At 38.8% G+C, this 13280-nt stretch overlaps 1 protein-coding gene across 1 annotated transcript in view; it reads right to left on the reverse strand.

Moving 5' to 3' along the window:
• Positions 1-4106: 4106 nt before the first annotated feature.
• The window catches only part of arap3 (ArfGAP with RhoGAP domain, ankyrin repeat and PH domain 3), a 30297-nt gene continuing 21123 nt past the window's right edge, over positions 4107-13280 (reverse strand). Inside the window, exons 15-34 of the mRNA XM_053630968.1 lie at positions 13134-13238; positions 12679-12835; positions 12191-12293; positions 11912-12110; positions 11738-11801; positions 11463-11626; positions 10612-10824; positions 10387-10492; positions 10113-10260; positions 9635-9703; positions 9433-9507; positions 9117-9234; positions 8789-8917; positions 8472-8608; positions 8271-8353; positions 8142-8177; positions 7944-8007; positions 7657-7800; positions 7503-7541; positions 4107-5517 (exon numbers count right to left, since the gene is read on the reverse strand). Coding sequence (XP_053486943.1) covers positions 5149-5517; positions 7503-7541; positions 7657-7800; positions 7944-8007; positions 8142-8177; positions 8271-8353; positions 8472-8608; positions 8789-8917; positions 9117-9234; positions 9433-9507; positions 9635-9703; positions 10113-10260; positions 10387-10492; positions 10612-10824; positions 11463-11626; positions 11738-11801; positions 11912-12110; positions 12191-12293; positions 12679-12835; positions 13134-13238 — 2522 coding nt within the window. The 3' untranslated portion in view covers positions 4107-5148. The remainder of the gene's footprint in view (positions 5518-7502; positions 7542-7656; positions 7801-7943; positions 8008-8141; positions 8178-8270; positions 8354-8471; positions 8609-8788; positions 8918-9116; positions 9235-9432; positions 9508-9634; positions 9704-10112; positions 10261-10386; positions 10493-10611; positions 10825-11462; positions 11627-11737; positions 11802-11911; positions 12111-12190; positions 12294-12678; positions 12836-13133; positions 13239-13280) is intronic.

Genomic DNA, 13280 nt, shown 5'->3' on the forward strand with positions numbered 1-13280 from the left:
CAGAGTCCCAATTACTCCCGATTGGCCTCATCAAGACTGAAACGAGATCCTGTTTGGTGTTAATCCTGTGGTTTCATCACCTTTTTGTAGCTCCCCATTGGATAAGGCCCTTGTAGTGTGAGGCTCTCTCCTGACATACAGTCAGAAGGGTGTGGAGTGGTGCCGCTGAGGGAGTCCGCTTTCAAAGAGACACCATCGGATCCTTTTGAAGAGAGCACAGGCAGTTCACAAAGTGCGTGAGGTTACTCATCCATGGACTCAATGAAGCTTTTCAGAGCTGGGGTACTCATACACAGGCAGACTTAACAAGTGTTTGCTCACAAGAGGTTGCCTAGTATGAGAAGGCCCAGCTTTGTGTCATCACTTGACAACTGTCCATCATCTCAACATGTGCCTTTGTAAGGTAATTTTGAAAGGAATCAGAGATGAGACAGGACAAGTACCACTTGTATCCAAATACAATAACTTTTGCCTTTTCTGTTTTCTCTAATAACCATTCAACCTCTACTGGCACATCATGAGACATCCTTGTGCTAATGTGCTAATGTATCAAAAGATCTGTAATATAAATACACCAATACAATACAATAAGCCTTTACAAAATTGAGCCATTAAAATAGTTATGAAGTCCAGAATGTACACTAAGACTGCAAGGGCAATTGCACACTATAGTGGTCTTATACTCAGTGTTCATCGGCAACCAAGCAACTCACGCACCAGCTCATGATTTAGAGCTTTTTTGCCCTTGTTCTCCATGAGCGAGTACAACCCTGAGGATATTTTTCCTGCTGCCTTTGGAGAAGTCGATGGTTCTTATAATTGTTCAGTGGCGTGAATCAGCCATCACAAAACACTGGAGCACATTGAGAGCCCTGGCAGAGGGCAGCAAGGAGGTGATGAAGTGGCAGTGAGAATGAACTTAATCCTCTAAGCTCTTGTTGAGGCTTGTCTGTGCTCTCTCTCCCTCCTTCCCTAGGACCCCAACCTTACAAAGAAACTCAAAGAGCACCCCCCAGTCTGTTTTTTTAAAAGAAATTAAAAACGGAAAAAAAGACCGTCCTCATACAATATTTGAGGCACTTTTAATGGGAGCTTGCAGTAGTTTTAGACAGATGGCATCAGAATGCTGGAAGTTTGAAGAAACTGAGACTATAAGTATAATTTTAAGCATAATTTAAAATTTAAGCATAACATATATATACAGTGCCCTCAACTAATATTGGCACCCTTGGTAAACATGCTAAATAGGCTGTGAAAAATTCTTTATTGTTTAACCTTTGGATCTTTTGTTTAAAAAATTCACAAAAATACTCATGGATTTCATTTTTAATTCATGGATATCAAACAATTGTGAAAAATATCTTTGTTAAACTTAGGTGAGTAACAAACATTGGTGCCCTTTTAGTCAATACTTTGTGCTACCTCCATTTACCAAGATAACAGCTCGGAGTCTTCTCCTATAATGCCTGATGAGGTTGGAGAACACAAGGGATCTGAGAGCATTCCTCCATACAGAATCTCTCCAGATCCTTCAAATGTCATGGTCCAGGTTGGTGGACTCTCCTCTTCAGTTCACCCCACAGGTTTTCTATGGGTTTCAAGTCAGGGGACTGGGATGGCCATGGCTGGACCTTGATGTTGTGCTCAGTAAACCATTTTTGTGTTGATTTTGATGTATGCTTTGGATCATTGTCCTGCTGGAAGATCCAACCATGGCCCATTTTCAGCTTTCTGGCAGAGGCAGTGAGGTTTTCATTTAATATCTGCTGATATTTGATAGTCCATGATGCCATGTATCCTAACAAAATGTCCAGGTCCTCTGGCAGAAAAATAGCACCCAAAGATTAAAGAGCCACCACCATATTTAACCGTGAGCATGAGATACTTTTCCATATGGCTACCTCTCTGTGTGCACCAAAACCACCTCTGGTGTTTATTGCCAAAAAGCTCTATTTTGGTTTCATCTGACCCTAGAGCCCGAGCCCATTTGAAGTTCCAGTAGTGTCTGGCAAAATGAAGATGCTTGAGTGGATGAGAGTAGAGGCTTTTTTCTTGAAACCCTTCCAAACAACTTGTGGTGATGTAGGTGACTTTGGATTGTAGTTTTGGAGACTTTCTGACCCCAAGACACAACAACTTCCGCAATTCTCCAGCTGTGATCCTTGCGGATTTTTTGGCCACTCAAACCATCCTCTTATGTAGACACACGCCCAATTCCAGTTTGATTCATAACATTTTCAGCTGATTGGAACTTCTTAATTATTACCCTCATTATTGCCACTCACCATTTTGTGAAGCTCAACAACCTCTTCCACACATCACAGCTATATTATTTGGTCTTACCCATTGTTATGAATGAGTAAGGGCATTTGGGCTATGTGTTACCTCATATTTATACCCATGTGAAACAGGAAGTCATGGTTGAACAAGTTCCTGTTCCTAGTCACCCAGGTGTACTAAAAAATGTAAAACATCAATGGGAATATACTTCAAATATATTTTTCTCATATGAATCTATAGGGGTATTGGCACCCCTCCTCGTGCCCGATGCTCCCTGGGATAGGCTCCAGGTTTCCCCGTGACCCTGAAAAGGATTAAGCGGTATAGAAGATGGATGGATGGATGGAATTTATAGGGGTGTCAATAATTGTTGCACACCTATATTTAACAAAGATTTTTTTTTTGATAAACCTGCTTGTATTTGCAATTGTTTGACATGAGACAATTGAGAGCAGAATATTTTTGTGAATTTTTTGAACAAATTATCAAAAGTTTAAACAATAAAGACTCCTTTTGTTCATATTTTCCAAGAGTGCCAATATTAGTGGAGGGCACTGTATATATATCCTAAAGATTACTTTTCAAGTTAAATCCCTCCTGAAGACTTTTGACCAGTTAATCCTTCAAATCCCTTACATCTTGTATTTCATAAAGCTCCTACAGTATAAAACACAGCAACTTAGTTCCTTATTTTATATTATATATACAAATTTTATATAATAATACTTTATACTTTAATAATACCTTTGAACCTTACACACAAAATTGAATGAAGGCAACGATTGCACCATTAGGCCTGTGCATGGAAAGCATTTGTTATTCAACCCACAAAAACACACAAGCACATTAATAATGTTTTTTTTAAAAACCTGCCCATGATTTTAAAAAATGGAACGTGCTGAAGTGTGAATGTGTTTTTGGTGGAGACTATTCTGTAGATTACTCTGTATAAGGGCCCCTGCCAAATGCGCTCTCAAGTACCAAAGGTACCACACTGTACTTTTCCTGGTCACTCAGGTGGCACCATCAAGGGTAGATGTTCGTGACTGTTTTTTTTTAACCTAGGAAGGTGTATGTGTTTTACCTTTAATTAGCCTTTAAAGATTTAAAAGTACAACATTGGTCCTTAAGGTCCAATTATGTACCTTAAATTATTATAAACCTGTAAAGATATAAAGATACATTCTGAATACCCAAATGTACCAACCCAGCAACAAGGAAGTTTTAACTTTTAAATTTAACAAGTGCTTAAATGTAAACTGTAACGTAATCTTCGCAGAAAGTCACGCTATGTTTAACAGTTCATAGCAGATGTTGAATATTTCACTTGACTCCAAAGTATAACCCTAACCCTTAGTATTACTTTTCATGACCTTTGCATTATAAGATTCTATCTCCAATTCATTTATAACCCAGACAGAATCGTATAATACTATCGTCAAGTACTACAATTGAGGTGCCATCTGCTGGGAAAAAGTAAAGCCTTAATACTAGGGTTCTGCTGTTCTAAGTCACTAGCAAGACTAAAACTCGATTTTGCAGTTGGTCACTAATATTTTGTCAAGGCCAATATACAATATATCAAGCCCCAAAGTTTATGCCAAAATGCATCTAGAGTTATTGCAGGAAATGTACCCCATCCATGCTTCTATGTATCCAGTGTAAATTGGTGTAAACTATTTCCTTACTTCCTCTATTGAGCACACCTTGCAGCAACCGGTCTTCGTTTTGTGTAACATACGGAGTCCATTTTCAAAAAACACTCATATTTCAACATCCTCATTCAGTTTCAGTAAGAGATTCTGCAAAAATCAAAACATACTCTGTTTTGTAAAGTACTCAAGCTTTACAGTGTTTGGTGGCATGTAACACTACAATAAGTCATAAAATACTGAGTAAGCGGCACATTGTTACATTCATAGCAAAGAATAGCAGTCAAACAAAAGTGCTTGCATACAGGTGATATTACAATTATACTGTAGCATAAATTTGTTTAATTAAGAGCCTGTAGGTTACTGTGCAAAATTGGTAAATCTCTGTAGAAAAGTGGAATACATTTAACGTTTCATGATTGTCAAGCCATTATATGCTGAGCCTATACTGCCCTCTACTGTCTCAGAGTCAAGCTGGACAGAATTCCTCCATGAGCTTCTCAGATATCACCGCCATTAAATCCTCCAGTATCTGAATGCTGAGAAATGCTGGAAGACACATTAATAAATTAATAAATACAACAAATTGTACTTGTGAAAAAAAGTCCCAGAGCTTGTACATGAAAGAAGTACACTACACATTCATTAATTTCCCATTTAAAATAAAGCAATTTGAAGAAGGTTTTTGAAAAGCAGTTTTAGCAATGTCTCTCGGATTAATTTGGATTTATGCATCCAAATTCAGCTATATAAAGGCTTAATTTTATGTACATCATGAATGAATTTGGCAGTCCATTAAAAAAAAACAGCAGGATACTGAGTCAGTGAGTTTTAAAAGCTTAATTACCAAAACGTAAACAGATTTTTTTTCAGTTTTGTCTTTCAAGACTGTTTAAGATGAGTCAGATTTGTTAACACAAGCAGGTCATATACCAAATGATATTACATACCAGTTATATACAGAGCGCATGAAAAAGAATTACAGATATTAGCAATATGAAGCAAAATGTCCAATCTTTATAATACTGGTACATTTTATGCATGTGAAATAATACAACCATATGACCAACAGCCATGCCCAAAATCCTCATTAAAAAATGTTTCCAATTTTAAGCAGAATGTTTGCACCTCCAGACAGCAGAATACAATACCAGTTTCTGATTCAGGTTGTGCAATAGAGGTGAAGCTGGACATCTTAGGTCAGGCTTTCCGCAGATCACTGTTCATCATCTTCTGGTTTCTTACAAAGTGTTGAGAGTTCATGTAACAGCAGCTCTTCTGAAGGACTACATGATTTGCGCTCTAAAGAAGCACGTGGTACTTCGTGCATCAGTGTGTCCAGAGATCCATCTCCTCCAATAGAACGGGTCAGTTTTGGGACAACTGTGCGCTCTAGGGACCTGCTCTTCCCCTGGCCGAGGCTCTCAATGCGTGGAGGCACCTCCCGACTCTTGGTGTGGCCACTGGACAGAAAGCTGTTCTCCAGGGACTTCAGCACCTGCAGGCTAAAGTCACCAACCTCCTCGTAGAGTGGCTCTGGGCTTTCATCCCGTTCCTCCAATGAATCCTGCTGCACCTTCATGGGCTGAACAAAAAGGCCAAGCAATTGTGTATGTTACAGTTGTAAAAATTAAATTCATGAATTTTAAATTAATTAGTCATTTTTGGCTTATATTTCCATAAAAATGTGTATTAATACATATACCGACACCGTCCACAATTTGTTTTAAAGAATGTACATTTTGGTGGGTTTTTGTCCCAGGCCTACAGTATGTTAAATAAAAATTTTGTTTAGAGCAGAGGTGTTGGATTTATTAATTGGGCCCCCGATCTGCACATTTTCCCACTTTTCCAAAACATTTATTTTCCAAAGGTCTAGAAAATAAAATGACATTTCCCATGATTTTTTCCCCCAGAGTTTCAAGAACCATGGGAACCCTACCAGGAACATGTGTTTCAAAGCCAGGACCAAAAGGTCTTTAGCCTAAACATTACAATACTTTCTGTAAATGTCTATAGCAATGGTTCTCAAACTTTTTCAGCATGAGGCCCCGCTTGTGTAGGGTACATCCCATTGTGGCCCTCTAGAGTTGTCAAATTTTCGCAGTTTCGTTTTTTCCCCACACTAGGCTGTTCTGTATTAACTTTCTCAGATAAGAGACTACATCCTCTATCTAAAACGTATCCATTTTAAATAATCTTAGGTTTTACCAGTGTGTGGCTAACAGTACTGTACACTAGTATATCAACAGATGTCTCTGTTTGGTGTGTGTCTTAGTGTGCTATGTATAATTGATTTCATTTATTAATATTTCTCATTTTTATGTACATCATAGTGTAAAGGTTCACAATCCTGACTTACACACAATTTTTTTTTTTTTAATGTTCTAAAATTTCTATGCGGCCCCTCTGGCACCATCTGGAGGCCTCACAGTTTGAAAACCACTGGTCTAGAGATTTCTCTCTATAGACTGATTTAAGCTTTTACAGGGTCTTTCAGTGTTGCAGCACACATGCTTTGGAATTCACTTCCACATAGCCTCCATTAAGCATCATCTTTCACAGCTCAAAAACTCTATTCAGTGCAATCAGTGATATTTGTAGATTATATAGCTCTATAGACATCATATACCACATACAGCTGTTCTAAAAAGTATAACAAAATCATGATAGGTCATCATCACAGGTCACATAATATTTTTTACATTCTATTTAGTATAGTAGTATGTGGATTCATTCATACTCCTAATGAGTAGAACACCTACCACAGTATAATCTGAATAGGAAAAGTACCTGAGACTACACCTTAGATTAACAACACACCTAGGTAAGCTCTCAAAACCATCTGGCTAGCTAAAAGATTATCTCCAATTATCAGATTCTATGTGTGGTTATTGGTACATTCACAAAAAGAATTCAGCCTTTACTGGCATTCAAAGTGATTTCATGAGACTTCATTCATTGATTTTAACCATTGTTTTAGTAGCACAGTGACAACCTCAAGATAACTGCTGAATACTCTGAGGACAAAAGAAAAAAGCCAGCAAACAATTTGCTTGCAAATGCTTAAGGCTCAGTAGTCACCAGGAGCTCAGAGGCTACACAATTCCCTCCTACTCCTCTACCCCATTTCCAAAACACAAGAGTTTTGGACAGAGGCCCCAGCCTGCCCTCAAGGCTACGGTCAGATAACAATGGCGTGGAACAATTCTTCCACCCTGCGCATCCTGTTATCTTCACTAAGTCAGCTCGACATCCTGGTGGTGTCGTATCAGGAAACCCCAGGTCCCAACAGGAATGGGAGGGTCGAGGAAATCTGAAGGAATTCCTCAAGTGGGGAAACATGGTTTTGCAAAGGCAAAAATGTCTGTCTGTACCACAAGAGATGACATTTGATAGGTTTAGCTAATGTCATAACAAGCAACATATAAAAACAGGTTTAAAAATATACAAAAAAAAAGGCTAAGCCTTACAAAATTACTGAGATATTGCATGTGTGCGATAATTAAAGAAAAAGTCCAAATTGCATGCAAGCAGCAGAATAATAAAATAAATCAAAGACATACTCACAAAGTACATTGATAGTGTCCTCCTATCGTGAAGCTTCCTCTGCGAACACACAACAAAACAATTAGTAAGCATAACATTTCAAGATGAGTCTATGAACTTTACACTAGCGGGTGTCAAAGCAGAAAGACCGTGAAGCGTAATGTGTTTGCATTACCAGCGTCTGATTAGCAGAAAGCATGGTGGAGTTGGTGTTGCTGTCTTCTCCGCGGATCGGCACTAAGGGCATGGTGCCAAACTTCTGCTTGCAGATGTCAGATGAGGAGTGGCGTCTCATCACAGGAGGACGCAAGTCGTCGTTCTGAGAAACGGATCAAAGTAAATGAGCCAAGTACTGATCGTTTCAAGTTACCAGTGAGCAATTACAAAATGATATCCAATGAACTTGACCTAACAACTGATATCCAAGTATCTAAGAAACAATACCCATGTAAAGGCTGATACCTGTGCTTTCAGAAGACTGGTTATCCAGTCCCAAAGCTCTGTTTCACTGGAACAACTGAGATACCTGTCAAGGTGAGGAAATTGATTACTACTCATTATGCAAGCGTACCAACATGATCCGTAATTTGTGCACTATATAAGGCTGATGCAATTAAGTAAATGATCATTGGACCCATTCAATCAAAAGAAAATACTTACATCTGATGTTTGTCTATCATCACAGTGAAACCCCATCTGCAATTTGACACGAGTTAATGGGAATGTCATATTTGTAAACAGAAATATCAAGAAACATGTAACAGATGTAACAAGGAAATATCATCTTACTTTGTTGGTGCTTTCAACTTCTTTTTTATTCCAATGTAAATCTTCATAGTTTTTAGTTGCCACTCTTTTTCGGGTTTGTTGGTCTATGTTAGTTAGAATACAGAAAAAATTTAAATCTCTGGCCTCCAATTTCTCCAGTTAATTATTATTTTTTTCAATTCAATAGAAATTGGAAAAGCTGCAGGGCACAAGCAGACATACCTTCTTGTCCTTCATTAAGAGTAATTTGTGATCCTGGATTTGGAACAGACGTTCCTGGAATTTGGTCCCTTGTAGAAGTTTAGGTGTCTCCTCTCGGCACTTCAGAACTCCAAACTTCACAATTTCACTCTTGTAAGCTTTGAACCAAAAAGGTAGAAAAAAGAACATTTAATACAGAATGCATTTACTTACTGTAGTTTTAAATCTGAAAACTACAGAGTAAATTACTGTGGTTTAGCCTTTTAATTATTTCTTTTTCTATGAAAATGTTATGCAACTGCATTTTTGCAAGTAACTTAATAAACATATGAAATCACCTGTAAAGATATCAATCATTTCTCCTCTGGGTACCTTCTTTACCAACAAATATGCAGAACTAGGATCAGCCATGGTACACCACTGTAGTGCTTGTTCCAGAACCTTCTCTTTTGGGTGGAGAGGCCGTTCTATAATTATAAACGCAACATATTTTCCCGAACAATTAGAATTATAAAGAATGTCCTGAAACACTACACAGTTTTGTGTCCATTTATTGTCCCATGTTGAATACAGCATGACATCAATTAACATCCCCAACCATTTGATTCAGGTTGGTTTAAGGTGAAAGTGCCCTTTACTTGAGCAGACTGGTATGGATCTATTTACCAAGCTCCCCATCCTCAATGGCTTCAAAGGTCATCCACACATCCTTTTCACCTGCAGGGACATTCCTCATATACAGCACCTGGTTAGTCAGTTCCTCTGCACACATAGTGGGTGAAACCTACAGACAGGCAGATGACAAAACAAACACACACTGAGTAAAGCAGAAGTTGGTTGGCTTCACAGTGGCCTTGTGCCACCATGTGGTCATAATGTGAAATGGCAACTTTTACCTACAAAGCAAATGCGTGGAAACGTTTTTATGGCGTTCCAACATGAAACAGTCTCATAACTAGACTGTAGATAAATCTGTACTTACTTTCAGAGTGATGCAGCAGTCTGGCATTTTTTCCTCCAGATAGACCTCAATAATCAGGTCTCCTGCCTGAGAGAGCTGGATAAAAAAAACACAAAACAAATAAATAAAGTATGGCACATTAAGGCCAAGCGTACTACTGCTACTTCTTTTTTTATAGGTTTATTTCAGAAGGTGTTGGTGAGTGACAGAAATATTATTGAACCTGTGTGTCCTTCCAGGTTGTGATGAGACTGATTTCCAGTTCAATCTGAGTTTTGTGTTCCTCATCAATCTTTAAAAGAAATTCAAATAAACATAAATAAATAGGTCTCAAATGACACTATAAAGATATCACATGACTGTCATGCTAATACCATCTTGGGCAGTATTAAAACTAAATAATACACAGACAACATTAAAGAAGATCAAAGTACATGACAGGACATGAAGTCTACTTCAACAGTAATTGTCATTTGTCCATCCATCCATCCACCTTCTATACCGCTAATCCTGTCATTTGTTTGAAGCAATTTTATTGATTAAAAATACTTTTTTCCCAAGTAAAGTAACTGTGCCAGTTTAGGGCTGCCTGTGTGCTTCCTAGTAAAAGGCAAATTAGAGACTAATTATTTAAACAAACTAACGTAAAACTAACTGTTTTATTTACTCACATAATGGTCTGGTCTGGTTTTTCTACTCACATCAAAGACATACAGATAGTTGTCAATGAGGTCCTCTATGATCTTCACTTCATGCTCTCCTTTCCCGTCTGTCTGAAAGAGGCTTGGGGCGAACAGCAGAGATAGGTTCTTTGTGCACATTTGGTTCAGATCGGCACACTTCTGTACCCTGGGAGGGGAATATACAAAGAAAATGGGTTTTTAAGAAGAGAAAGAGTTAAAGACATTCACAAACCATCAATGTTCAGCATGATTACAGCTTAAGTCTGAAACAGTATATTTTGAACTAGCAAACCTGTAGAGGTGACTGATGAGAGCAGCCAAAGTGGTTCGGTTGACTCGTGGCAAACCACGGATGAGCTCTTTATACCTATCCAATCTCTGCGTCTTATTAGATATCTCTGCAGATTAAGAGAGGTGCTCAGCATGCAGTGAAACTTTATATCCCTGATATTCAGATGTGTGCAGAGCAATATGAAAAAAAAAAAAAAACATGAGCATGAGATGAGAAACTACTGACTGGCAGCCTCCTTCCAGTATGGGTGCAGATCTGCCATGAATATGGGGTCATCAATCTCACGGAAGAACCTCTTCAGCACATCTGTCACATCCTCAATGAAATTGTCTCCAATGCGGAGTTTCACGTTGCGGGCATCTCTCCGGAACTCCTCCATCAGAAGCTTGATTCTGGACTTGGCTCCATTTTTCCTGTAGATACCTTCATGGCCCAGACCTAGAAATATAAGAGAATTATCTGAGGATCTTCAGATGCAAACTTAAGTAAACCTAAGTACCTGAGGCCAGAAAAAGAAAACAGAAAAAAGTAACATTTCTCGGTGTGACAAGAATTTCTTCTGATGCTAAAACAAAGGGTCACAGCGGCACCAGTCAAATACATTTCTGTGTAGTGTACCTGTTGTATTTTTATCCAAATATCAGTGTGTCAGTCCATAATTATGGAAACATTAGTTGCAAGTTGACAACACGTTCCATTTTGTCTCCTTAGGCTCTCTCCTCTCTCACCAAAACGGATAGTGCCGCCATACAGTCAGCAGTAAAATGCAGTTTAGTACAGTTAATACAGTTTAGCATTCACAGGCTAAAACACTACAGTAAGTTAAATCCTGTCATTATACTTTTAACTGTCTTTAAATGTAAAAGGCACTGCTGTTGGCTCTTTATGGATATTAAAAATTCATAAATAGAATTTACAAGCGTAATACATGAGGTGATCACCTTGAAATACAATTGTAATTATAGCAATGAGCAATAATTCAGCCTTGTCTGGAACTATGCCTTGTAAGTGGATTGAATGCAGATTTGCATTTGAAGAAAGAATACATTCAGATGTACACTTTCTGTTTTCCTCACCATACTGTGTAATAAAAGCAATGCAGCTGTCCACAATGATGGGGATGTCGTTCCTGCTCAGCTGTTGGTCCTTCAGCGTGTTGGCTTTGCCTCCTGCTGCCTTCTGGATGTCTGTGTACCACAGAGAGAAATCTGTACGCCCCATGCCCTGCAGGTGCAGAGTCCTAAATGCACAAACACACATCCAATTCCATCGACATTTCTGTGGATCTATTTGCTTGCCTAGATTCGAAAATCGCCAAAAATTTCGTAAATCGCCAAAAGATAAAGCTCACCTTCCTTTTTCCACTAGAACCAAAATGTCTTTCTTTTCATGATTGTCTGTCTCTGATGCTATACCTTTAACATTTGAAACAGAGAGAGAGAAAAAAAAGCACAAATTAGCCAGTGGTAACTGCACAAAATATAAAACAGAACCATCTAAAACAGAGTGGGCTTGAGAGGCTCACTGAGCTCCTGCAGGCGTTTCAGGTTAATAATATCCTCAGCAGCTCCATCATTTCCAGGGCAAATGAAGAGGTTGGACTTTTGCAGAACAAAGAAGCCCTCTTTCCACTGCCGCGGGTCCAGCATGGCCTTATAACGCAACATGCCCACACGCTCAAACTCCCTCGTCAGTAAGCAGTGGCAGCTCAGAGGCGTGGTGGCCTGAATAGACAAGAGCTCATCAGAACCCCTCAGTTAAGGTCAGAGGCAGGATGTACACTATCATGTATTTTAATGCTTACCTTTCCAATAGCTTTTGCCCAACTGTGTAGTGCATCTGGAGTTTCTAAACCAAACTGCACAAGTTTTTCAGATGTTAGGTACAGTTCGAAAGTGTATCGAAACCTAAAACAGAGAGAAAAAAAAGCTTTTTTCAATTTTTTGAAACATTTTTCAATGCAATAAGTGACAACACTGAACAATAAAAAGTTGACTTTCTTTCACAGTCATGGGGAAATTACATACCTGTCAATGAATGAGAAAGGAAGTAGAACCTACACACTGGTTAGTTCCCATTAAAATGTGTTTATATTACAGAAATATGTGGCTCGGACCTGAATCCTATTGCTCCATGCACCTGCAGTCAGGTCAGTGGTCTATAACGTGTATGTAAACCTTTTATAATGAACAGGTGTATTAAGTGATGTGGAGACTTCAGAATGTATGGGTATTCATTGGCTAATGTTTGTGTGCATGTCTGATGAAGGCTATAGACATTTTTGCTGTATACCTGTCAATGAAGCCGTTGTTGTTGGTGCATGAGTCTGGCCTGCTAACTCCTAAACAGATGATATCTTTGACCTCTATCTTCATGTTGGGCTCATGGCACCTGTCAGACTCATAAAACAGAAGAGACTTCTCCACCGAGCACCAATACTTTTGGAAATCTAAATAAAAATACAAAAAAATAAAAGCAGAACAGAGATGGCAATTGTGAGGTAAGTAAATCTGCTGGTAAAGCATACCAATAAAATCAAACAAAATAAAATTCAATTGCATTTGTTATTATACAGTGTATAAACACTGGCAGTTCAGGCCACTGCTCAGCAAGATGTCGGAATACATTTATACATGCTTGTCAGTGAAGTAAGCCCTGAAAGGCCCCTTTTTCCTGTCATCTTCTGAAGAAGCACATTCTGCTCCTAAACTTCTGCCAACTGCTTTGTTTGCCACATTGTCGCCTACCTTCCCTGGTTCTGCGAGACAAAGTGCCTTTGTTCATGGAGCATGACTTGTAGAGGTAGCCAGAATACAGGACTGGCTGCATGATCTCATCATACACACTGGAATCTGCAAGGAAATAGAACCGAATGTAGAAATGCTGATTACCAC

This window comes from Ictalurus furcatus, chromosome 8 (genome assembly GCF_023375685.1).
Source record: "Ictalurus furcatus strain D&B chromosome 8, Billie_1.0, whole genome shotgun sequence".
Taxonomy (NCBI): domain Eukaryota; kingdom Metazoa; phylum Chordata; class Actinopteri; order Siluriformes; family Ictaluridae; genus Ictalurus; species Ictalurus furcatus.